The following is a 25102-nucleotide window of genomic DNA, read 5'->3' as shown; positions in this document are numbered from 1 at the left end:
CAAAAACATATGAATACTATGCTACATGTTGCTAGACTATACAAACAAAAAGAAAAAGGGATTGAGCTACTTACAGTTTGAAGATAGAAGGACACAGATCAAAACCGCAAGGATGGCGAGGAGAACGCAAGCTTTGCAGGTGTTATGGATGGGAAAATGGAGACTCAAAGGGCAAGAGAGAGAAGATGAAACTAAGGTTTTTGTATAGAGCATAGAATGGACGGGACTGTTCAAAAATTATGGAGTACGAAGATGGATATGATAGCTATATTAGGCCAATGAGAGCCTGCCACGTATCCAAGAGAATAGAAAACGATTCAGACGAGCAGAGCACTCGAAATGACGTTTATGGACCGGATTCACCGATAGCCCGGTAGAAGGTGAGCTCGGTTTGTTTGAATGTTTCTAGCTTGGCTGGAGAAGAATAATCCTAAATCATGTGCTGCAGATGGAATTAAGGGGCAATTGAAAGGGTAAAATGTGTGAAGCTTGGGCCGAGCTGGAACTAGATTTATGGTGAGTCAAATAATGGGCCGAGGTGAATGGGCTTCGCCACTAGGCCTTGTTAGCCTGGTCATGAATGACTGAGGTTAGCTCGGCTTGAGTATTCTGAACCGAGGTACAGGGAGCCGTGTTGTAGCGGGGTGGAACCGTGCTAAGTAAAGCGAGGTAGGACCGAGCTAAGGAAAGCTCGGTGAAATCTGCTGCTTCAGGATGTGTTAGCCCAGTCGTTTTGTCATACTATCGAGATAAGACCATTTCACTTGGTTAATGCAGTGAGAATGGTGTTAAGGGATAAGCATTATCTCTTAGAGGTGTAATTCTTAAGAGGACTCTACATTGAGGAGTAAGAGTCCTACTAGGATTATGCCAGGCGAAATCTATAAAAACTCATAGCAGGACCTATGTACAGGTATCATAACTTTAATTCTCGAATACACAGAACTTTTGTCTATTTGTCTATTTTGCTGACTTAGGCATCGGAGAGGTATCCGACACACACCCACTGGTTAGCTCACATTTGTGTTTTCAAGGAATAAAGCGACAACGTTTGGAGGAAACGCAAATTTGATCAACAGGATTATACGAAAATATTATTTCGTACCCATGCATTACTTAATCAAAATATAATTATTTTAAAATTGTTGGACTTGCATATGTTCACCCATTATAACGAAACAACCCAATCAAAATAGGATTAAATCGAATTGAGTGGATTAAATAGGTTAATTTGATGGTTGCGCAACCCTACACTAAAAAGGGTGCATAGTTGGGTCGGGTGGGACGAATGGGTTGGGAGGAAGGCGGATGTTTGCGTTTGGAGTGGGTGTGGTGGTGGGACATATTTATTATGGCAGTATTTGATTTTGACTAGAGTTATTAAAATGAAAACATGAAAAAAAAAAGAAGTGAAAAACCTTAGTTGAGTTTCAAAATTGTGATTAAAGTATACGCTTCATCATTTAACTTTTATGAAAGATCTTATTTTGATTTGATGTTTGTGCAAATATTTTCAATAATAAATAATGAAAAAAATTACCTTAGAAAACGTAATTTATCCATTCATCAGTAATACTAGCAAAGCATACACATACATACACGGTATATTACAGTTTTGTTTTATTGTTAACTCTATCGAGTTTAAACTTAACCATCACTTAGCAGAGAGGAGAGACCTCATGAAAGCGACCCTCTTCCACCCTTTTTGTCCCCTCTTTTCTCTTTCTCTTTCTCTCGGCCAATATTGGTTTTGATTTTGGGAAATTTGCAGTGATTGTGCGAGAAAGACACGAAATGTGTTATTGGAATCAACCAAGCAAACAAAGCAGCCATTACTCCCACTTCACGGACAACACCGCATTTTGATCTTCTTCTTCTCTCTTTCTCTCTCTCTCTCTCTCTATTTTCCTTTTTGTAAATAAAAAAAATAAAAATAAATACAGGCACGTATAGTGTATATACCAAAGTCCCCCAGCACTTGGAACGAAGAAGAAGAAGAAGAAGAGGAAGAAGAAGAGTCACCAAAATAGTCCCAAGGAAAGGAAGGAAATGTCGGTAACAAGTCAGGTAACATCAATTGCCCCCTCCCTCCACCCGCATTCTCTCTGATCTGATTATTTTAAATCACTCTTCTCTTTTTGCTTTTCGCTTTAATTTCAAAAAAATTTCCACAACCCATAACCCATTATCATGCATTCATAAATATTATTATTAGTATTAGTATTAGCATTAGTAATAGTAATGTTTCTTTCTGGGGCCCAGTGAAATGAACAAACAAGGGGAGGCAAAATGTTAAGGGTTTTCGAGATCTGGCGTTGGAGGGTCTCAAATTCTTCAAGGGTTCAACTAATCTAGATTAAATGTATAAATTTAACCGAGATTTGAAGCTGAAGAAGTAGCAGAATCAGATAGTGCTACTAGGGTTTTGTCACCATTTCGAATCCTCCCACAACACAAGACTTGTTCTTCATGACGACCACCAAACGTGCTTATAAGCTGCGTATCCTTGTCTATTTTCTTGAATTTCTTATTTTGCTTCTTTTGAATTCGGCTTTCTCTCTCTCTCTCTCTCTCTCTCTCTCTATGTATTTGTTTTGATTCTGAAAAAATAACAACGATAATGCAATCCATTTTTGAATTCAGAGTATGTGTGTTACTCCTCCCCCAACACAACCCAACCCAACCCAACCCAACCCAACCAACTTTGATTCTACATACAATTTCAATTGAGTTTTGAGCAGATCTCTTTTTATTGTGTGAATCATATATGAAATTATATTACTTATGGAGCTTTCATTTTCTTCTTCAATTTAACTATTATCATGCTTTCTTTTTAATTTGTCTAATAAAGATTCTATAGGGACACATAGAATTTTGGTTAAACAAAACTTTGCCTTGACCCATATGTGTCCACCCCATAGAGGAATTTGTGGCTCATGCTTCCAGTGTAAATTGCCTCAAAATTGGGAGGAAGTCATCAAGGGTTCTCGTCACTGGAGGAGAAGATCACAAGGTGAATCTATGGGCCATTGGCAAACCCAATGCCATACTGGTGAGTTTCTCTGTTATTTTCTCATTTGTCATCCATTAAATAACTTGCTTATTTCGTACTTTGCTTTCTTTTAGTTTTTTTTGGCTCTTTTCAGAATCACACCTTGTGTGCACAATATGCGTACATACATCTTTATCTGTTACTTATCAAACAAAGTGCACTTTCCTCTGTTGGTTGATCATAACTGGCTTGTATGACTGATTTCATCTGATGGTTTGGATATATGATCAATGTTTGAATGTGTGGGGCTGAAATCCCTTGATGTATGTATATATAGAGCCATGGTTGGTGGTCTACAGGTCGTCTAGAATAATAAAACCCCCAAGCATTGAACAAATGGTGATGTGATGTGTACACCATCAAGCACCTCACAAGCACACTACACTCTTATTTTTAATATTGATTTCTACTGAATATGTATTTTTCAATACAATGCATGTATTATTCATATGGCTGCTTGATAAAATATTGGAGATATCTAAGTCGGATCTTTTGTGGCACATTTTTTGTGTCTTGGCTACAGAAAACAGTTAAGTGTCAAATGCTCCAGTTAGCTAGTAGACTTGGATAAATTCTACTTGGATAAATATAGATCCAATTGATTGTATGGAGTGGCGGAACAATATCTAGTTTAATCAAATCCATTGATTTGTGATTTATTCCTGTGATGAGACGGTATAGTTTAATGTACTCTTGGGATATGATTGGAGACTCTCTAGACAAGTCTCGTACATTTTTTCGAAAACCACAAAGAGATTTATGCACCCAAAATTTTGTGAAATCCCTTGAGATGAAAACCCAACTATGTTGTGCTCTCTTATTGAAGAGAAAGCTTAGTCTTTAGGGCTAGCTCCCTTATTCATCCAACATATATTTGTATTTCTTCTCATCAATCCTTTTGTTGGTACCACAACTTGTGTTCTTATACTACCAAACAAACCAAACCAACCTAAACTAAGCCTTGTGTCCCAATGAAGTGGGGTCGGCTACATGAATTCTTTTTTGCCGTTATGCTTTATCAAGGGCTATATGATCAAACTGCTGTTTAGACCATGTTTATAATTTGAATTACAAAGAAAAATAGTTAAGTATTTTTCAAAGTATGACCGGTTGTTCCCGTTTGAGGAAAAAAAAAAGTTCGATCAGTTATGAATTTCTTAAAAAGTTACGAGGTTCACGTTGATCAACAAAATTTCCTTTTGCCTTCTGTGTCTGTCTCTTTCCCTCTGAATGACCAATTGTCTTTTTCATTTCACATGTTACTGGCGGTTACTTATGCAGAGTTTGTCCGGTCATTCTAGTGGAATTGACTCTGTTAGCTTCGATTCTGCTGAAGTGTTGGTAGCTGCAGGAGCTGCAAGTGGTACAATCAAGCTTTGGGATTTAGAGGAGGCAAAGAGTATGCTTTATGTGTTACATTCCATCATATATGTAGATTTTATTTTGTTGTATGTTGTCAAGTTGATTTGCAAAACTCTTAATTGGAAATTTGTTTTCTCCTGTAGTTGTTCGCACCCTAACCGGTCACCGGTCCAATTGCATATCCTTGGATTTCCATCCCTTTGGGGAGTTCTTTGCCTCTGGTTCTCTGGACACAAACCTGAAGATCTGGGATATCAGACGAAAAGGGTGTATTCACACTTACAAGGGCCACACTAGAGGGGTCAACGCTATTAGATTTACACCAGATGGCCGTTGGGTCGTATCTGGTGGAGAGGACCATAGCGTGAAGGTAAGAGTTGCTTTTCTTGTTCATTACATTTACGGTGGAATTTACAACAATGGAACATGTGTTTGTATAGTAACACCTAGATGTATTGTGAAAACGTTGGCATTGACTTCTCCTTTTCCCATATAGTTTAACTTATTTTTTGTAAATATTTGGGAATGGTACTCATGTAGTTCTTCTTATTATTTTTTAATTTTTTAAACCTTGTCTGAAGAAATCCTAGAGCACACAACTTTCCAGATTGGTATAGATACTAATGGAGCTAGAAGGCATGCTCTGCATTTGGATACCTAGTCACAGCATATTTTTATTTTTTATTTAAATTTTTGTTGGGGTGTAGGCCGTGTATATTGTGTTATACCATGCATTGTTGGTGCCTTTGTCGGTCAGACTCCCTCAGTTGCACATTACACAGAGAAATACTTTTGGTTAATGTGGGAATTGTTACCATAGAGTTGTTTCAGTTAAAACACTATTTAAACACCAGTTAATTATGATTAGGTATAGGGGTTTTGCACGATTTCAATTGTCTTGAGAGCCATATCTAGTAAATAGGTTTAACCATGTCAGTTTCTGTGCAAGAGGGCACATACAGACCTACACTCTTTTTTTTTGGCTAATCTGGAGATTTCTTTGCTTGCAATAAAATCGTTTATGTGACAGCTGTGGGATCTGACTGCTGGGAAGTTGTTGCATGATTTCAAGTATCATGAAGGCCAGATTCAATGCATAGATTTTCATCCCCATGAGTTTCTGCTGGCAACAGGTTGGTAAAATGTTTGCTATAGTGGTTTTTGATAAGTAATGTTTGATATAAAGATGGTAATCCTTAATCAAATTTGATTTTTTTTTTTTTCATGTCGATCCAATGTTAACAAGATCAAATGTTCCTTGATTGGTTTATGTGATTTGGACTTCATAGTAGACTTGTCTTTTTATATATTTGTTTTTAAATAATTAAACTACTTCCTTAGAAGGCATCCTGTGGGTGTGTGTGACTGGTAAATCTTTGCTATCAATAGAATCCTGAAACTCTTCAGAGGCCCGACCAGTGTTACCCGAAAATGCTACCCCCATGGTGATTTACATTTTGGAACGTACTTTCTGAAGTGTGGTACACTTTCATTCCAAAAGGATGAATCTCATGATCCAAAACGATCCCATATTGGCTTCGTTTGGGAAGTGGCTACTTTTTAGGCTATTTGGTTATTTTAGAGGCTATTTTAGTTTTTGTGTTTGGGAAGATGAGTTGAATTTTTTGTTGGATTGGTGCATTGGAAAATGTGTTTGAAAAGACGTTGGGATAGTAAATGACCAAAATGCCCCTTTACAAATGTACAGCTCCTTTCCAACCAATAAAACATCCTGCTGACGTGGCACTGCTGCTGCTGTGGGTTTCTCAAACATTAAAAGGGCAAAAGCATCATTTTGCACTATCTGGATGACAGCTGTGCATCACGTGGTTGGGGTTGAGCAACAGTAAGGCTTTTTTGGATTTTTTTCTTAAGAGGTTAAAATAGCCTCTAAACTTGGTTCCCAAACAATGCCATTATTTCTAAGTTTTTCATCATAGGTTCTCTTTAATAGAGAAAAAAATCAAATATAATAAACTAAAATCTAATAGAGTGGAGTTTTGGATTGACAAAATGTAAAACAATATATCATAATGCTCATAGAATTGTGTTGTTAAACAATTAATTTGAAGAAAAATCCACTATAATATATTGGATGTCAAATTAAGAAGTCTACTCCTATCGTACCACATTTTAAAGCATGTGGCATATCACATTCCCATTCCCGTTCCTCATATCAAAATGATCGGCATTTTAGGTAGCACAACTATGCAATATATTTAAAATTTACACCTCAACCTATATATTGGTTCCTGCATATTCTAAAAGGTAAAGAGGACCTATTCTTTGAACCTTGCCTTTCCTTCTGCCAACCTACCCTTCTTTCCACCTGACTATCAAATCAAGTACCAAATTTGGGAACATCCAAGCATGCAAAGCTTCCTTGAAGCAATTCAACAATCAGAAACTCAATTCCTTGGTCAATTCAGAATCGATGGGTAGATGATCGACTGATTTTTCTGCCTCCTTGCACATGTAACACTGATTTAAAACATACTTATGCCTCTTGATCAAATTATCATTTTTTCCCCATGTGCCACATAAAAAATTTTCCCTGAGAAGGGCCATTAGATTTTATTGTACTTTTTGAAGGAGTATTCTGATATGCATCTATGCTTTGTAAAATGACGTACAACCCTCCCCAAACCTCAGAAAAGTAAGCTTACTTACACCTAAAGTAAGCTAAATACATGACCACAACAAAAGTAAAAGAACAGAAAAGGTAACAAGAATTCTTGTGAGAACATTTTGAGATGAGAGCAAGAAGCATAGGTGAGTAGAATTTTTCAAAAAGAATCATAAGAGAGTAAGAGCTAATTACATTAGGAAAAACTTACGTACAAGAAAGTTTCTGTAGTAGCTTTTATCAAGCGTTGTCCACTGTCTGCAGATCCTTTCTCATTCATTTCAGTAGTTAGATACTTTCACATGGCAAAGTAGAATTTGACATTTTAGATTTATGAAACATGTTTATTTAGAATATACAAATTGGAAATTTTAAGATGTATAAAGCAGGAAATCCTGAAGGACAAACATCAGTTGGAAATTTTCTATTGTTTTGTTCTGTTAAAATTTGATAACTCTTACTTATCTATTGTTCAGAAGGCTAGGAAAGTATCCAGTTGATTAAGCTGCATTTTTGGTCTTAGTTGATCGAGGTTCAGGCTATATTGGATAATATTTGTAAAGTCTTGTCATTCTTCTGTTTTTATGGAAGCTTTGTTTTTGTGTTTTGAATTGTGTTATCAGAAAACAATAATACCCAAGCGAATTATGTATTGGTACTCACGTTCCGAATGGTACACTTTCGTTCCAAAACAGTAAATTTAGACCTCGTTTGGCAAGTGGTGATTTTAACCAAAAAGTCAAAAAGTCACTAAAAAAATCAAAAAACCAACAACCTATACCTAAAAGTCAAAGATTCTATTTTCCATCTACTTTTTGCACATCTTTTCATAAAAAATCAAAAAGTCATCCCAAATATGCTAGTTTTTTTTTTTATACCATATTTTAGTCAAAAAGCCAAAAAGTTACTAAAAAAGCTTGTTCCCAAACGAGTTAGTGATCTGAAATGATCTCAAAAGTTTTTTTTTTTCCAATATATTTTCTTAAATGTTACTTAGGAGGAAAAAAAATCAAATATAATAAACTAAAATCTAAGATGAGTTAAGTTTTGACAAAGACAAAAACTTCAAAAATGAAAAAAAGAAAAAGAAAAAGGAAAGTACATTTTATTTGACACCTAATAGTTAAAAGAAAATTACTAAGTACCTTAAATTCTTAAGTATAATATATACAAGTCTACCCCTATTGTACCATATTTTAGAGTGTGTGGTGTACCACATTTCCATTTCCATTCCCGTTCCCGTTCCACGTGCCAGAACGATCCACGTTCTAGGTAACATAGGTTTTAAATTATGTCTTGGGGGTATTGCTAGCAGTTAAATCCCTTGTTGCATTATCTGTCTTTGTCTGTTACTTTTCTATATCATTTCAATCATTGGTGTTCATGCTACTGTTATTATCGTGATTCCACCTTGATCTTTTTTCACAGGTTCGGCCGATAGAACTGTTAAATTCTGGGATCTAGAGACTTTTGAGCTTATAGGGTCAGCTGGTCCTGAGGTGAATGACTGTCGAATGGTGTAATTACTGCTGGCTTTGCATATATTGAGGGAAATTATCATAGTATTTCTTCTTCAACTTTGCTTTTGCACATAATGTTTATTTCAAGTTCTTTGTTTCGTACTCCAGACCACCGGTGTACGCTGTATGGCCTTTAATCCTGATGGGAGAACCCTACTTTGTGGTTTGCACGAAAGTCTAAAGGTAACCTCTTCTTGTTTTTAACTGTGCATGGAGAGACGCTAGACTACGATTAATAAATCTTCTTATCTGTATATCAATTTTTAGTCTAATTCCTTAAGCAATTTGATAGGTTGTCTCTTGGGAACCAATAAGATGTCATGATGCTGTGGATGTGGGATGGTCTAGATTGTCAGATCTTAATATTCACGAGGGAAAGCTTCTTGGCTGCTCCTATAATCAAAGTTGTGTTGGAGTATGGGTTGTAGACTTATCGGTATGACTTAATTTGTATACTTAGCAAAATCCTCTCAGTTCTATTCTGAAATTTGAACTGATGTATGCTTTATGGCATTTTACCCTTTGCAGCGTATTGAACCATATGCAATTGGGAATGTAACTCGATTGAAAGGTCATCCTGAACCAAAATCTGATTCAAGTGGGAATGTGCCAATATTGACTGAAAACAATGCAAAGGTATGTTCAGGCAGGCTAGCCATATCACAAAATTCAGATCCTGTATCCAAGGAAACAAAATCTTTGGGAAGGCTTTCAGTCTCGCAAAACTCAGATCCTATCACCAAGGAGAAGGAGTCGAAATCTTTTGCATGTATGTTTGTTTTCACTCCATTGTTGTTTTCCTTTGTGTTTTTCTGTATTCAATGGCTCAACCCAAATTGACAATTCTTGTCCAAGGGATATGGAACTATTTGGATCAGCTAAACAAATCATGTTGCCAATTAGCCATAGGGCCATTGCTAAAGCTATTACAAGCCAACTTTCCTTACTTTATTTGTGGTTTGTTGATTTTATGTTGTGTTTTCTTTTCATTTTCTCCTTATTTCATAATAATTTTATTTAATTTATTTTTGTCAACTTTTCTCCATGTTTAGATTATGACATATTGATTTAGGACGATTAGGGACAACCACAACAGTGGGCATTTGGGGCTGTTTTAACACTGTTTTAGGGGTTGTTATGAGGCTGTGAATAGTGGATTCGTGAACAGTGTTTTGGGATGTTAAAAATGTAGAAAATAAAAGAGGAAAAGGAGGAGGAGAAGAAAGATCTAGGAATCACTCCTAGAATCTCCTAATCACACCTAGGGTTTGATTGCATCACACAATCCATAAAGAAGCTTTAAAAGTTATAAAATTCTCTAAAATATCAACTCTTTTAAATTATAAGTATTATATGACTTTATATAGAACTAGGAGACTTCCTAAACTAATTAGAACTAAAAAAGAAAACAATTATAATATTTTTGACTTTCAAAACTAATCTAAGACTAAATAAGAACAAAAACAAAGACTAATTAAATAATTTGACCCATAAGACGACCCATTTCAGCAAACATAAAAAATACCAAAATAGCCCTCGTCTAAAAATCTGAAAAACATAAAATAATTATAAAATAAGGCTCTAATAATACTATAAATATGATTATGTGTAGTTCTTATCGGTGTCTCTTTGAAACCATGCCAATTTCCCAATATTGCCGCTACTTTGAATTTACTCTTCCTTGAGCTTCTTATACCCTGTATCATTCTCTCTTGGTTGGAAAAAAACTCGACCTTGAGTTTTAAGATCTTCAAGTACAAGAATCAATAAGTTTTGAAATTGCATCCATGGCTTCACATTAAAATCTTACAAGTTGGCAATATCGTTTGTTCTTCATTGGAGATAGCAATGGAAGCAACAAGATATTTGACGCTCTAAAGTTGAATTTTTTTGGAATGACAAAATCAGTTGAAGTAGAAAACAGACCCTTAAATTGATCCAAATGTAGAGTTGCAGAATTCTGCCCATCCATTCTATTCTCTTTTGGCTTTGCGATGTACTGCTTGCAATCAATTTGAATGCTCTTGCTTGTATCAACAATCATGGATTCCATATTCTCAGCCTTTTCTTCCATAAAAATGTTATCATGCAATTCAATTTTGACATCCTTTTGAATGAAATCAACACCTATCATTGTTTTTGACATGTTATACTCACTCGAATTTGCATTATGTGCTGGTGGGTTAGGCAATTGTGACTCTAATATAGGATCAACATCATGCTTTAAAGGCATATTTTGCTCAGCATTAGCTGCTGGTTGCTTTGATTCTTCAGTTCCTACAACTTCCATAGCACCCAGTTTCTCGTTTTGGACTCTAGCCTTTACTTGAGTAATAACTTGATCTTCTTTGGGTACTTTTGAATCATCAGTAAGAGCCTCGTTATCCTTCAAAATCCGTTCATCTTTCACCTTGTGCAGGTTTTGATTGTTCTCTTTCACTTGTAGCTGCAATTGCACAAACTTTTGATCTTTGACTCTAGCTCTCAGCTTTGGCACGACTTATTGTGTGTACTCCATGCTATATCTTGACTAATGTGGCACTTCTTGCCTAATAATAGGGCTTAATGCAGGTTTAAATCTAGCAAGTCTTTGACATGATTCTTCAAGAACTCGATTTCGAGTGTCAAGTGCCTCAAGTCTTTGCATATATTCTTCAAAGAAAGTGTTGCCACATCTTGAATTAACAAGTTGCTCACATGACTCAACAAGATTGTTTGAAGTATATACTTCTTTTGATGCTTATGTGTTTATTGGTGGCGATTCCAGTCTTCTTATATCTTCTTCAACACGATATCACCAAAGTTGTGCCAAACCTACAAGTTTCATTTTGGCAAATCTCGCTCTATGATCATCCGTCTAATCATAGCAATCAAAATATTTCTCAATTGAAACAAGCCAATTAGAGAAAACCATAGGATTATCTCTTCCTTCAAAATCTGGAACTTCTTTGTTATGGGGTATAACATATTGTGGCACATAGGTTCTCACTTTGTAAGAACATAGTTGCGAAATCTTAAGCTCTTATACCAAATTGATGTAGGACGATTATGGACAGCCACAACAGTGGTCTTTTGGGGCTGATTTAATACTGTTTTAGGGGTTGTTATGAGGCTGTGAACAGTTGATTCGTGAACAGTGTTTTTGGCTATCAAAAGTGCAGAAAATAAAAGAGGGAAAGAAGGAGAAGAAGAAGAAGAAAAATCTAGGAATCACTCATAGAATTCCTTAGGCATCACACTTGGGGTTTGATTGCACTGCACAATTTATAAAGAAGCTTTAAAAGCTCTAAAATTCTCTAAAATATCAACTCTCTTAAATTATAAGCATTACATGGCTTTATATAGAATTAGGAGATTTTCTAAACCAACTAGAACCAAAAAAGGAAACTACTATAATATCTTTGGTTTTCAAAACTAATCTAAGACTAATAAAATAAAAACAAAAACTAATTAAATAACTTGATTTGCAAGACAACCCATGTCAACAATAGAGATGGCAATTTGAACTCGGCCTGACGGGGACCAGATCCCCCGACCTCGATTTGAGCGGGTTTTCCCCGAAAATTATCCCCGTAGGGCCGGGGATAGTATTAAAAATTAAATCCCCAACAGTTTTTGGGCCGGGGACGGGGATAGGTTCCCTTGTCCCGGCCCCGTCCCGGCCCCGAATTATCATCGAATAATTCCCCGAATATTCCCCACATATATAATATATGTTTGTCTGCCTTTCACTCTCATTCATTAATCTCTCAGCCTCTCTCTCTCCCTCTCTCTCTCTCTCTGCGCAGCTGCCACTCACGGCGTCAGCGACGACCTCCCTCCTCCCATCACCGCCGATCTCCCTCCTCCTTCGCTGTCCTGTCTTCGACAAGAGAGAGTGTTAGGGTTTCCGATCTCTCTCTCTCTCTCTCTCTCTCTATCACTACCGATCGCGTCCCTCCATCATTAGTGTGTTGTTGTTGATGACGATGATGATAAAGTTGATATGTTCAGATCTGATATATGCTCAAATCTGTGTTGAAGTTCTGGTATATGCTCAAATTTGTATGGGTGTGTTAAATATATCTGGTATTTGAATATATCTGGTTGGGTGTGTCGAATAGATCTGTATGGGTGTGTTGAATATACCTGGGTGTGTTGAATATATCCGTATGGTATAGGCTCAGATCTGGGATTTGATGATAATGTTAAATCTAGTATATGCTCAGATCTTCTATTTTATTTTATTTATTTTATTTTGGCCGGGGAATTTTCGGGGTTGGGAAAACCCAATCCCCGTTAGGGGACGGGGACGGGGACGGGGGCGGGGGCGGGGGCGGTGATAGGCTCCTCGTCGGGGATTGGGACCGGGGACGGGGACATTTCTACCGTCGGGGATTGGGGACGGGGAGTGTGATCCCGGCCCCACCTCGGCCTGTTACCATTCCTAGTCAGCAAACATAAAAATACCAAAATATCCCTTGCCTAAAAATCCTAAAAACATAAAATAATTATAAAATAAGATTCTAATAATACTATAAACATGGTTATGGATAGTTCTTATCGGTTTCTCTTTGAAACCATGCCAATTTCCCAATATTGCCGCTTCTTTAAATTTATTCTTCCTTGAGCTTCTTATACTCTGCATCACATGTTTAATCTCGGCCTATTTTCTTGATGAAGCCACAGGAAGTGTACCTGGTACTCCTCAAAGGGTAATTTCAAATACTGGTCCAAAGACAACGCCAATTAGTTCAATCTCAGTTCCTGGTGCAGCAACTCTGAAAAGGGGCACTGGAAAAGTCCATCTGACAGCCAATCCTTCGTTTTTCAATGGGTCTGATGTGATACCTGTAGTTGTCCCTCGGAATAATGGGAGGTTTGAGCAAGCAGCTGAATCCAGAAAAGAAGGTGTCGCTGGCAGAATGATGCCATTGTCCATGCAGTCAAAAACATCTGATTTTCTTAAGTTGTCAAACATTAGGGATGACTTGGATAGGCCAATTGCTAGTGATCATTCTGAAACGGATGGTTTCAAAACCACTGAGTTGAGTGGAGTGGCAAATAGGAATGTTTTTCCTGCAGTAAAAAGCTCAGATGCAGGAATTCCTGAAGGGGAGATGAATGCAAAGGTCGACAGGCGTATTGTTTCTGGGAGAGTTGGAATGAATCTAATGCCAGAGCCACTTGCCAGTTTCCAGAATGATAGCTGTATGTATGCATTTCTCAGTAGTCTAGATTTTACCATGTTAATTAAAATTCATTTTGGCTGCTTTTCTGCTAATATTGTGTGCTTGTGTTTCCCAACTGTCTTCTATTGTTTTTTCTATTCAGAAAGTTTTCTCAATTTTAGGCTAGTGGATTAGCTATGGTTATGCTTTTCTATTGAACATAGAAAAATGTCTAATATATGCTCTTTACTAGAAATTTCTTTTGGTTATTAAAAGATATTTCTACATATCAGTTTATGGATATTCTATTATTTTCACCTGTTATGTTATGTTTCTATTCTTGTCATGACTTCCATGTGGTTATTATCTGTTTCTTAATGAAAGGGACAAAAGTAATGCCTACAGTTATGCCACTTCTTATCTGGGGTCTCAAGTTCAGTAGCACCCATTTGTTCTATGGTCTGACCACCAGTTATAATTAAGCGTCCCCATGCAGACATGGATATTGTATGGTTAAGAGTGGTTTTTGTTGTTGAGGAGAAGGTTTAGCACTAATCCCATTGACTATAGCTTGAATATGAAGTTAATTGAGACCGACTATGTTACATGGACTCAGGTGGTGTGTCTGGTGAGGTTATGCATCTACATTCTGATTCATTCGATCTCATGCCCAAAGACAATAGGACACAACTAGATTTTATATTTCTTGAAAACTTATTCTATTTTTTGACTAAAATGATGTTTACAAACTAATATTAGAGTATTTTATGTGTAAAATGAGACCTTTTTTTTTTGTTATCAACAACAAAAGAAATTGTATTAGAGAACATGTTGAGGACCACAACCCTTATATGACTAGAAAAGAGGAAATAAAGAAAAGAAAACAAGAAAATTGTCTAAATAAAAAGCAAACCCCTGCATGCAGATCTGAAATCATCAAAAACCAACAAATAATCTTCAAAATTGTATCTATTTCACATAAGATGCTCTCTCAATATTTGTCATCAACTTCCATTTTTTCCATCTAGCCTTTCCAATAGTATCAACAAATTTGATATCCGAATGATTATTCTGCATAAAATATGAGTCTTATGGATAGTAATATAGTAAACTCAACTACTTAGGCTTACTAGTGGGTGCATGTCCAACTAAGCATGTCAGACATATATCCCATACTGTTACATACTCAAGTGTTGAGTGTGCAACATGGGTACTACACAAATTTAAAAGAGTCAATGTAACATAAGAGACCAGCTGCATGATGGGGGTCTTCTTTGTAGAGGTGAAGAATTACAAGACTAATAAGCTTCTGGTTGACGATTCCTAAGAAGAAGGTGATTGGAGTGGATTTATCTGAAGACCTGTATTAACATGACCTCTCTTTGGTTGGTTTAATGCTTTTTTGATGCATAATTGCTCATTTACTAGTTCAATCAATCCCCCAACTTCTGGTGAAAGAAGAATAGTTTTGATGTTGTAATGTCAGTATTTGGACAAGTTGCATCCTTGCATGTAAAATTTTTAGCTTGTCCTACAAACAGATGATCAAGCTTGGATTTTTGTGTCATTAAATATTTGTTATGTTTCTTCTGTAATTAGAATGCCTTTGTTCCTTGTTTCACCTTCTTATTTGATCTTTTCTATATTTTATACTTCCTAGACTGCAATTAGTGCAACCTAGTTCACATGACACTCTCAATCAAATTTGTTGATTGATAAGTAGTTTTTAGTGATGTCAGGATATAATTGTGGCTTCATTTGTTATCATATAGGGTAGGATGCGTTTTATGTACCTTTTTCATGGCTTTAGGGTTATGAAGCTTATAAATGCGCGTTTGGTATAAAAGGAAAATTATTTTCTAAAGAATGTATAAAAATTTGAAAATACTATAAGAGCATTGCTTTCTCTCTCTCTCTCTCTCTCTCTCTCTCCTTTTCTTTTCTATTTTCTTCTCTGCTTTGTTTTCTTATCTTTTCTTCTATTTTCTTTCAATATTCTGTTTTTGCTGTTATCTTCTTTCATACAAGACCCTTGCTACATAAACATGCAACTCTCGATATTGAAAAACAATATGATTCTTGTTGCTCCATCCCCACAGGGGCAGTGAACCCGTCGCTGTCTCATCCGTGCTACTAAGGTTTTGGGAAAGTTGGAATAAGAGAGCCCTTACCTTAGGGTGGGCTTATTAAGATGCTTTCAGCAATTATTTGCTCTGCACGTGGCTATCCAACGTTTATCTTAGGCATGCAAACTTGTACTTCTATAGGAGAGAATTGACTTAAGATATTGTGATGAAGGTCTTCTATTTGGAGAATCATGATTGTCATTCTAGAATAGTGTTGTACAAGCTCTAATGGGGAGCGCTTTCCATTTAGGGGGGTTTAAACCCTTTTAAGTTAACCTTTGGCAAAACAATTGCTTAGAAGAAAGGTCTATACTTGAATGACATAAAGGAAAGGGAATGGAGCCTGGGCAATGTAGAAAAGAATCAAATAGCATGGTGACCATAGTTTCTTGGACCAAAAGGGTTAAATAAACCCGTAAAATGATTTATGAAATCCACATATTTCGAAATGCTTTTGTGGAAATTATGATGCTGGCCCTAAAAGAAAGGAAATCTAGGCTGAATTTGCATGCTAATTGTGTTGATGGTCTCAGTCTCAGGACTAAACTCCAAGATTTTCTGCTATTACATCCAAAATATATACAATTCCTCAAATGTGATAGATAGTCTGTCTTGTTGTACGAAGTTTACATAATACTCATCTATTTAATTTTAGGTGGTTGTAGCTTTGGATGTATTGATTTACTACTGACATTAGCTAATTGTTTTCACCTAAGATGAAACTCGTGTGCATAAGGGAAACAGAGATGTGTGTTCCACGGAAGGACAAAAAGGAGGTATGTCCAATCTGCATCACAGGTGATACTTATAAGAATCTAACGAAGCTTTACTCATTCAATCAACCGTTATTCTAGGAAGGACGCGCTCGCTTGTTGCAAACTGGGAGAAGAGTGAGAGATACTCTTATTATGAGGCTCCTGCTTCAAGCAATTTATCTGGGACAGTACCCGTTGTTAGCATGCTCCAACCTAATGCGGTATGATTACTTTATGATTCTGTAATTTCTTCCCTTCTCATCTTTCTTTTTTTTTTTTTTCTCCTGGTAGATGGCTTCAATGAAAATTACATAAGCTTGTAGAAGTGCAAACTGTATATTTTGTTTTAGTTCTTTTTGTCTTTTTGGGAATCGAATTACAAAAGGCTTCAAGAATGTGCAACCCATGCACACATAGTGTATACAATATTGCACTCAGGTTCACAAAGTAAACTTGAACATTTGCTAACAAATTGGCAAAGCAACGCCAACAGCTTGTCTGCAACACTTTTCAGGAATCAACAAAAAGAAACTAACGTAAATAATTTCTCCCTTGATAAACTGTGAACCAAAGAAATGGGGACACTTGTGCTTATGACTGGATGATGCTAAATCTGTGTTTGGACAATTGCACAAGGGTATTAAGGTTAGAATTTGGTTAAACAGTTCAAAGGGTTGGTTGGATTGTATTTTGGGAACACGGATTAAAGGTTTTTTGGGATGTTACGGTGCTGTAAAAGGTACTAGTGCTCTTTTATTGATTGGATTAAAAGTTTGTGGGAAGCCAGGCTTGGACTTGTCAAACTTTTTTAGTACTGAGCCTGCAATTATTCAGATCTGGTTAGAGGCTATTATGTTGAGTTTGACTCCCAAAAAATACAAGGCTGTGTTTGGTTATGTGTTCCAAATACATTTCCACCTACTGATTTGAGTGTGGTGTTTATTTTGAGCTTTCAAATTATAATTCCACATCCACTTTTGAAAACTCCTTTCCAGGCCGGAAAATTTGGCTAACCCGGACGTCGGGCCGGTTGACCGGAATAGTGTTTTTTTTTTTTTTTTTTTTGGCACTTGTAATTTTTATATTGTAAATAAAAAATATTTTCAGATTTTTTTTTTATTTTTATTTTTGTATGAGTTTTGAATAGAATTTTGAGTTGTGTGATTGGTTATGAGTTGTAAGTTTTTTAATCAAATAACTTTCCTAGTTTCAAAAACTCAAAATCTTCCTCCAAAACTCAATTCAAAACTCATAACCAAACAAATTTTCCACACTCAAATCACAATTTCAAAACTTACAAATTCAAAATACAGCTCTATTCTCAAATCATATTTAGAAAATTCTACCAAACGCTACCCAAGTTTTTATTACTAACTCTCTCAAGTACACAATTGTACACTCAATTACTCTCCACTAAGTTCATGTGACAACCACTCACAGGTCCCACACCCACTTGGCTGGACTACACTACCATATTCATATCACACTGATCACACAAGACATAGGCACCCACAATTACACTTGTATTCCTTGCACAAGACTTCTAGGACAGCTCACACTAGATCACTCTTGTATTGCATGATACCCAATACAAGGGCTATTTGCTTCTCAAAAAAATAAAAATAAAAATAAAAATACAAGGGCTATTCCATATTTATAGGTAGGTAGGTAAAATTAGTAGTTGGTAAATGATGAAGTTTGAGTTGGCAAAACGAGTAATGAGGAATTTACTCCTAGAGATATGAGATGCTAAAAAAATCTAGAGGGGGAGAGAGGAAGGAGAGTTAGTGATGAACTCTCAACACTCCCCCTTGGCATTGTAGTTTAGGTAACCATGCCATGTTTTTGGAATGCCTCATTAAGATATCTGCAACTTGGTCCTTTGTTTTGATGAGCTTCGTCTCTATCTCTCCCAGTAATGTCTTTGTGAAGTGATAATACACCTCCATTCTATCAGAATCGACGTTATGATGGAATGGTCATTCAATTCCTCTTCATTCCAATAAACCAAACAGAGCAATGTGATGTTTTGCTAGTGAGAATGCATGATTAAGAACCTGTTTTAAATACGATGGCAAATTCAATAGGAAAAGAGCTCTGGCCAGGGCTCGCAAATGAGCATAGGGAAAGGAATCCAGGGAAATTGTTCAATCCGTTCATAACATTGTCTTGTATTGACTGCTGAAGTTTCCTTCCTTTAGTGAACTTTCACAAAATAAGAGTAAGGCACCTCCCTTCTACAAATATACCTTGTCCATGTTGTTATGTTTTTCTCACACCATTCAGTTGTGAAAGCCCAGGTAAGGACAGTGAGGCCCAAGCTTGCAACCTGAACTGAAGCAAGTCCAACTATACTTCCACCTTCTCACAAGAATTAGACTCTTTTCTAGGTGGCTTTTAGGTCGTAAACTGCCTTTTCAGAATACCACATAAATTAGTTTCATGCTTCCATGATGTTGCGGCAGCTTGTAATGGCCAATATAGATGTGAGTTTGCTGAACTGTTTTTCTGGTGTGCAACAGTAATGGATCCCTCGGGTATTACAATATAATAATGTTATATAATGGTAGTAGTTGATTTCTGATGCAATCAGGCCTGATATCAGTGGAAGTGAAATATTAACTGATTTGATTTTAGCACTTGATCTATCAATTTACTTGTATAACTAGCTTATTTTTTCCTTCAATAGTGTCACCTATATATAATATATATATTTTTAATGTTGTCCTCTTTTTCTTTCTCATGCATGCTAAGTGATATCTTCATTCTCTTAATTCTAAACAGAGAGGGCCCATATCTCCTGAAAAAGAAACGTTGCCTGTTAGTGACAAGGATGCAATTGTGGAGATAATGGAACAACATGATCACTTTGTTGGCTCAATGCAGTCTCGTTTAGGCAGATTACAGGTGATTTTTAGCTTACCCTGAAAAAAAAAAGGGATTATAGATTTTTTAATTTTATTTTTGTTCCTTCTGAAAGTTGGACATTTGGTGGGCAAATTGTGTTCTTTTTGGTATCTTCTCATACAGAAAGTGCTTTGCTGGAATTGTTCCTTCGTTATTTTATTTTTTTTCCTTTGTTACGTTGCTGGAATTTTTTCTTCTTCTTTTGGATATCTTCTTTGTCTGTGACTCAGTGTACTTCTATTAAGATATATATTTTTCTTATTTGTTGGATCCTGTGCGTGTGAAGTATATTTAATAAAGTAATTCATGTGGTTGGGAATAATGATCCACCTGGTCTGCAAATGTGAGTAAAGGCCCCACTCCCCAGTGTAGCAAATAAGGATGGACTTTGGAAAAACCTTATATAAGTGGCATAGAACCAGAGAGAGAAACAAGCGAGGGATGAAAGCAGAAGAGTAAGAGAGAAACTCGTTGATAAGCATGTTTTAACTTTATTTATCACAATTTGAATGTTTGTAATGGTTTCTAATGAACATTGTGGATCTAAAGTATGTTTTATAAAATATTATTGAATTTTATGTTGTTTTCAAGGCTAAAGAAAATAGAGAATTTCATGTAGTAAGAGATTTTTTTACTATTTAAGATAATTAAAAAAGCTTCTAGAATAAATAATTGATAATTTATAACAATAAAACAAAACTTAATTCAATATTTGTTGGTACAATGATATACTCATACAAGCAAACAATAATATTTGTTGGCAGAAATCAGATTCTAATTAAATTCATTTGAATGGGATTATGGGAGAAAAGAGACAAAATATAATGTAAGTACAAATCATAGTTGATAAGAGTGTAACAATGCGTAAAGTGTGATTTATTGGGGTTATTGGCAGATTCTGTCCAATGCAGAAACAATACACGTAAGTATCGGTATACTTGAATTATTATTATTATCATTTTTTTTTGTGGGGATACAAAGTGGAGAATCCGAATTGGGAAGTCCATAATTTTTTACACGGATGATGTTTTGATCCATGGTTCCTTCAATAAAAGTTTATTAACTCTTCTATGGGAATCATTACATAAAAATCTCACGGCAAATGCTTGATCTATGAAATGAGGATTACAACCATCTAAGGTAGTTTAATCATTGTGTTATTTGCTTTTCACTGCCCTCATCAATTATTTATTGAAATAAGCTATTATTCATCAGAATTAGCGGTGGTACGGTAACAACTGATCTACTAGCTAAAGGTTTCTGTCTAATTTCTTGCAGATGGTCCACAAATACTGGGAAAGGCATGATGTTAGAGGGGCCATTGGTGCGATGGAGAAGATGGCTGATCATGCTGTAAATTCATATTACATTTTAGAACAACTATTAACTTTTTTTGTGTTTCTCATGATGTGTTTTATGTTTTCTCGTGTCTTGGATAGCACAAAGATTTTTATATATATACATATTTTTTTAATCTTCACAGAACTAATTTTTCAATACAGCCATATAATTAAATTTCTGTTTGCCGTAACTTGCAGGTTCTTGCTGATGTGATAAGCTTTTTGACAGAAAAACCTGATATTATCACATTGGATATTTGCACTTATCTCCTGCCACTCCTTGCAGGCCTTCTTGAAAGCAACATGGACAGGTAAATATGTTCCGGTCTTTCATTCATGTTCCTAGCCTCTGAACAGCCACTGATAGAAACTGCACTGACTCATGGTCAAGATTCAGTTCAATCAGAATCTACTACTTGTTCCCTAGTTCAATCAAATAATCAAATTTGAGGAAACACTACGTATTTGTTGAGCCAGCTGGTTCCTTGAGAGCCAACAAGCCAACTCTTTGACAAAAAAAAGGCTTTTAAAAGTTTACATGTTTGAATTGCCGTAGCGGTTGTTACGGCTATTACAGTATTACTACAGGCCTTTACATGTGCGAATTTCTGTCTCACCACTATAGTGGCCAGTAATGTGATTAGAACCTTCTGAAACCACTGCTTATGGCCTTACATAGCAGAGTGGATGATTTTCAAAACCTGTGGAGAGTGAGCGCTCCTCCCAAGGAGCCTTCCTTGCTTGTTTTTGAGGCAACTCATGCAAAGATCATAACAATTATTAAATTTTAGGATAAATTACAAATACAACCCTTCAAGTTTGCTTAAAATACAATTGTCCCTTGTGGTTCTGGAAATTACAACACCCCTTTGTTAGAACTTTTTACTTAATAGAATTAATAGGAAAAATAAAATTTTAACTACTCTTTTATACAATAATAAAATTACCTAAATTGTTAATTGAACTATATTTCTGACACCACTAAAAACTGTAATTGAGTTGATGATTTATTAATAAAAGGGGTCAGTTGTTATGCGATTGGAAATTTGAATGGGTGAGATATAATTTCCAGAACCATAGGGAACAATCTGTATTTTAAGTAAATCTCAAGAGGTGTATTTGTAATTTATCCTAAATTTTATTAGAAGAAGGAAAGTAAGCCTCATTGGTTTTAAATGTATGAGGAAGTGGGGGAGTACGTAGATCATCTCTTTTGTAGTTGTAGGGAGCTAGTGTTATAGTGCCAAAAAGTATTTGGGACCATATCATAGTCAGTATTAAGGCACCAAAACAGGTAGTATTCATATCCAACCTTATAAATGATTCGATTCAACAGTCAGATTTGGAGATTTGTATCTTAGATTGCCTTATTTTTTCTTTTTTAAGAGGTTAATTCTAGGTGTCATTATCTTCTCTTTCATGCATCTGATCATGAATTTGTTGGGGTTACACATTAATGAAATATTCTTCTATAAGGAGCACATATAAGGACGCAAACACAAATACGACATCACACAAATATTCCGACATAGAAAATTTTAAAAGTACGAAGATACGACACAACTCAGTAGGTACAAGTCAACACAAGCATGAAAATAATTTTGTAAATAATAATGGTTTCTTCAATTTTTTACATTACAATTACGTTTATATTTCTTTTTTTCAAAATAATAATAAAAATGCTCATATCAACCACTGGGGTTTGCTCAGTGGTCAGGCTTGTGTACCTCACTAGGAGGTCACAGGTTCAATTCCCCTCCCTTGTGCCCAAAAAGAAAAGAAAAGAAAATAAAAATCCTAATATCTATTTTAAAATCCTTTATTCATGAAAAGATTAGAAGTTTTGAGCTTTAGAATTCCTGAAATTAGAAAGTCTAAAGGAGGGATTAGTTTGTATAAATGCACATTGTTTTTATTTTAACCTTGGATTCCAATATTTCCAAACTTACCATGTGTTTCATGTGTGTCTAAGTGATGGATATTTGTGTCCCCCCAAGTGTTTGAAGCTTGTCCGATTCTAAAAAAATAAAAAAAACTATAGTATGACACACATTTGGACGCGTCTAACAGGTGTCTAGGAGTATCCAACTGGTGTTGGTGCCCGACATGGACATGCCACCTTACAAATGTCTATGCATCTTAGATTCTTTTCCACCCCTTCATTGAATTTCCTGATTCCGGCGATTCTAATGAGTCTATGCATCTTCTTGCTTCAGAAGTCCTCCATCTTATTGCTGGACTGCAGTATCTAGCCATCATAATTTGTCAGAAATTTCTTTCTTTCATTTAGGGGTATACAGAGAGCTGACAATTGTGGTTGTTTGGCGGTCTTTTGCAACATATCTAAATAGAGAAAACGTGTTGCTAGGATATCTACTCGTGCATTACAAGTACGTGGGATTGCGGATATTGGGTACTTTGGTCATTGTTTATGGAAGCATTCTTGCCCTTGCCCCAAACACCTAATGGAATGAGTTTGGGGAGAGTATAGCAGTGTTGGGGTGGGTTTTGGGTAAAAGAAATAGAATTGAGTTGTTTTCAGGAAGAAATGGGGTGAGGTGGCCCTCGACCGTCCCTGCCCCATCCTGATTAGATATTAATTTTACAAAGATCTTTCCATTTATCACTAATATCCCAACGTTATTCAAAATATTAACAGTTTCATTTAATCAAAGATTGAGATGTCTTCTCATCTCTCTCTCTCTCTCTCTCACTCTCAATTTATCACTTCGTTCTTTAATGGTGGGCATCTGCCATCAATTTCCTATTCCTTGTCTGTTAGGACACATTTCCACCACTTGTTGTGTGGTCTTGGTTGTCACCCTATGCCTTTGGGCTTTCTGTCATCTTGGTTGCTATCACCTTTCAAGGTTGAATGAGACGTAGTTCCTATTGCACGCTAATAGGTTGAATGAGGCATTGATGATATGACAAATTTTCTTCTGATTCCTATTTCATGCTTTACCTTTTCCCCCAATTTATTCTGACGATTCATAATCATGTTATTCTAAGTTGCAAGTGGACCCAGTTGCTCGTATTAATAGCCTGTCCATATGTAGGCATCAAGGTCTTTCACTGGAAATGCTTCTTAAGCTTGTCAGGGTATTTGGTTCGGTGATCTATTCAACTTTATCAGCATCATCCTCTGTTGGTGTAGATATTGAGGCAGAGCAAAGGTATTGATTGGATCTAAGTCATCATTATCATCAGCTGTTTTTATATATAATCTTTTACTTCACTTAAATTCTAACCGGAATGGACTCTACTGCTTACTGGGTAATAAAGGCAAGAGCGTTGTAACCTCTGCTTCATCGAGCTTGAAAAAGTTAAACGCTGCCTTCCTGTGCTTTGCAGGTGTGTTTTCTTTAGATGGCTGCTTGTTTGCAGACTTTATGACAATTTCACCTTGCTTTGCATTATCTGAATTAATTATTTTTTCCTTCTTCTTCTTAAATTTTCAGAAGAGGGGGGTCCATTGCGAAGTCTGCCCAAGAGCTGAATCTAGCACTTCAAGAAGTTTCACGGGCTTAGTTGATTAAAAATTAACATATACTCAATTGGAAGAATTCTTGGCCACACAGGTTTTTTTTTTTTTGTTTTTTTTTTGTTTTGTTTTGTTTTGTTTAATTTTTAATGTATCAATTATCAAGATATTGACTCATTGTGATGGGATCTGAATTGTTACATGCCTTCGAACTCATTGTCTGGCCTTGCCTCTTCTCCTCCTGATCCTTTTATTACATTGTTCATTGGTCATGCTAAGTGGAACAATTAACTACGACTGATCCTGATCCTGATCCGGCTGTTAAAAACTGACATGTGTGCCCTCTCTGCACCTGCTGTTGGTTGCTGCGCTTGGTTTTGGCAACCGCCAATTTGATAAGGATCCATCCATTCACACCTTTTATCAATTTCTAACCATATATATGTATCTTCTGGCATGTAAAGTTGTAACTCTTGGCTTCTTGTTTGAGATTATGTATCAGTTCGATCATTATTATGCATTAATACAAGCGTGTCTTGAATTAAGCACTTATGAGTATTAATACAAATAGTCTTTTTTTTTTTAGTTAACTTTCCTACTAAATATATTAAAAACCGTCATAATCAGGGACTGAAAGAATATGGAGACGATGTTGCAGAGTTGTGCTTGAGGCATGTTATTTCTTCCCTCTGAGAATATGAAAATGAACTCTACCAATTGAAGGGTATAAAATTGACCTATACTTGCTTGTAACCCCCATCTCATATTCCCTAATACTTA

At 36.0% G+C, this 25102-nt stretch overlaps 1 protein-coding gene across 4 annotated transcripts; it reads left to right on the top strand.

Annotated features, from left to right (window-relative positions):
* The first annotated feature begins 1634 nt into the window (after positions 1-1634).
* Positions 1635-24867, top strand: LOC114275090 (katanin p80 WD40 repeat-containing subunit B1 homolog KTN80.4). Of its 4 annotated transcripts, XR_014343469.1 has the most exons (20): positions 1635-2067; positions 2263-2500; positions 2922-3052; positions 4334-4451; positions 4558-4784; positions 5445-5547; positions 8469-8539; positions 8669-8743; positions 8853-8996; positions 9089-9329; positions 13223-13750; positions 16553-16612; positions 16691-16812; positions 19376-19498; positions 20777-20851; positions 21037-21149; positions 23898-24014; positions 24124-24192; positions 24300-24419; positions 24602-24867. XR_014343469.1 is itself a non-coding variant. In XM_082893504.1 (19 exons), exons 2-19 carry the CDS (start codon positions 2470-2472, stop codon positions 24367-24369), a joined length of 2418 nt encoding a protein of 805 aa, XP_082749630.1. In that variant the 5' UTR covers positions 1635-2067; positions 2263-2469; the 3' UTR covers positions 24370-24867. The 4 variants fall into 4 exon arrangements, 2 of the variants coding, with proteins under 2 accessions (XP_082749630.1, XP_082749631.1); XM_082893504.1 differs by having other exon boundaries at positions 24300-24867; XR_014343470.1 differs by lacking the exon at positions 24124-24192 and having other exon boundaries at positions 1667-2067; positions 24602-24805.
* Positions 24868-25102: the final 235 nt, after the last annotated feature.

The sequence above is a fragment of the Camellia sinensis genome, chromosome 11 (assembly GCF_055761805.1).
Source record: "Camellia sinensis isolate YWXY chromosome 11, ASM5576180v1, whole genome shotgun sequence".
Lineage (NCBI taxonomy): Eukaryota > Viridiplantae > Streptophyta > Magnoliopsida > Ericales > Theaceae > Camellia > Camellia sinensis.
The sequence above is the reverse complement of the archived record's forward strand: the minus strand, read 5'-3'. Positions and strand labels throughout refer to the sequence as shown.

Excerpts from the sequence above, each read along its gene's own strand:
- LOC114275090 (XM_082893504.1), top strand. The coding sequence starts at position 2,470 with ATGACGACCACCAAACGTGCTTATAAGCTGC. Across the intron at positions 8,540-8,668 it reads TAGGGTCAGCTGGTCCTGAG|ACCACCGGTGTACGCTGTAT; the intron begins GTGAATGACTGT and ends TTCGTACTCCAG. Across the intron at positions 16,813-19,375 it reads GCATGCTCCAACCTAATGCG|AGAGGGCCCATATCTCCTGA; the intron begins GTATGATTACTT and ends AATTCTAAACAG.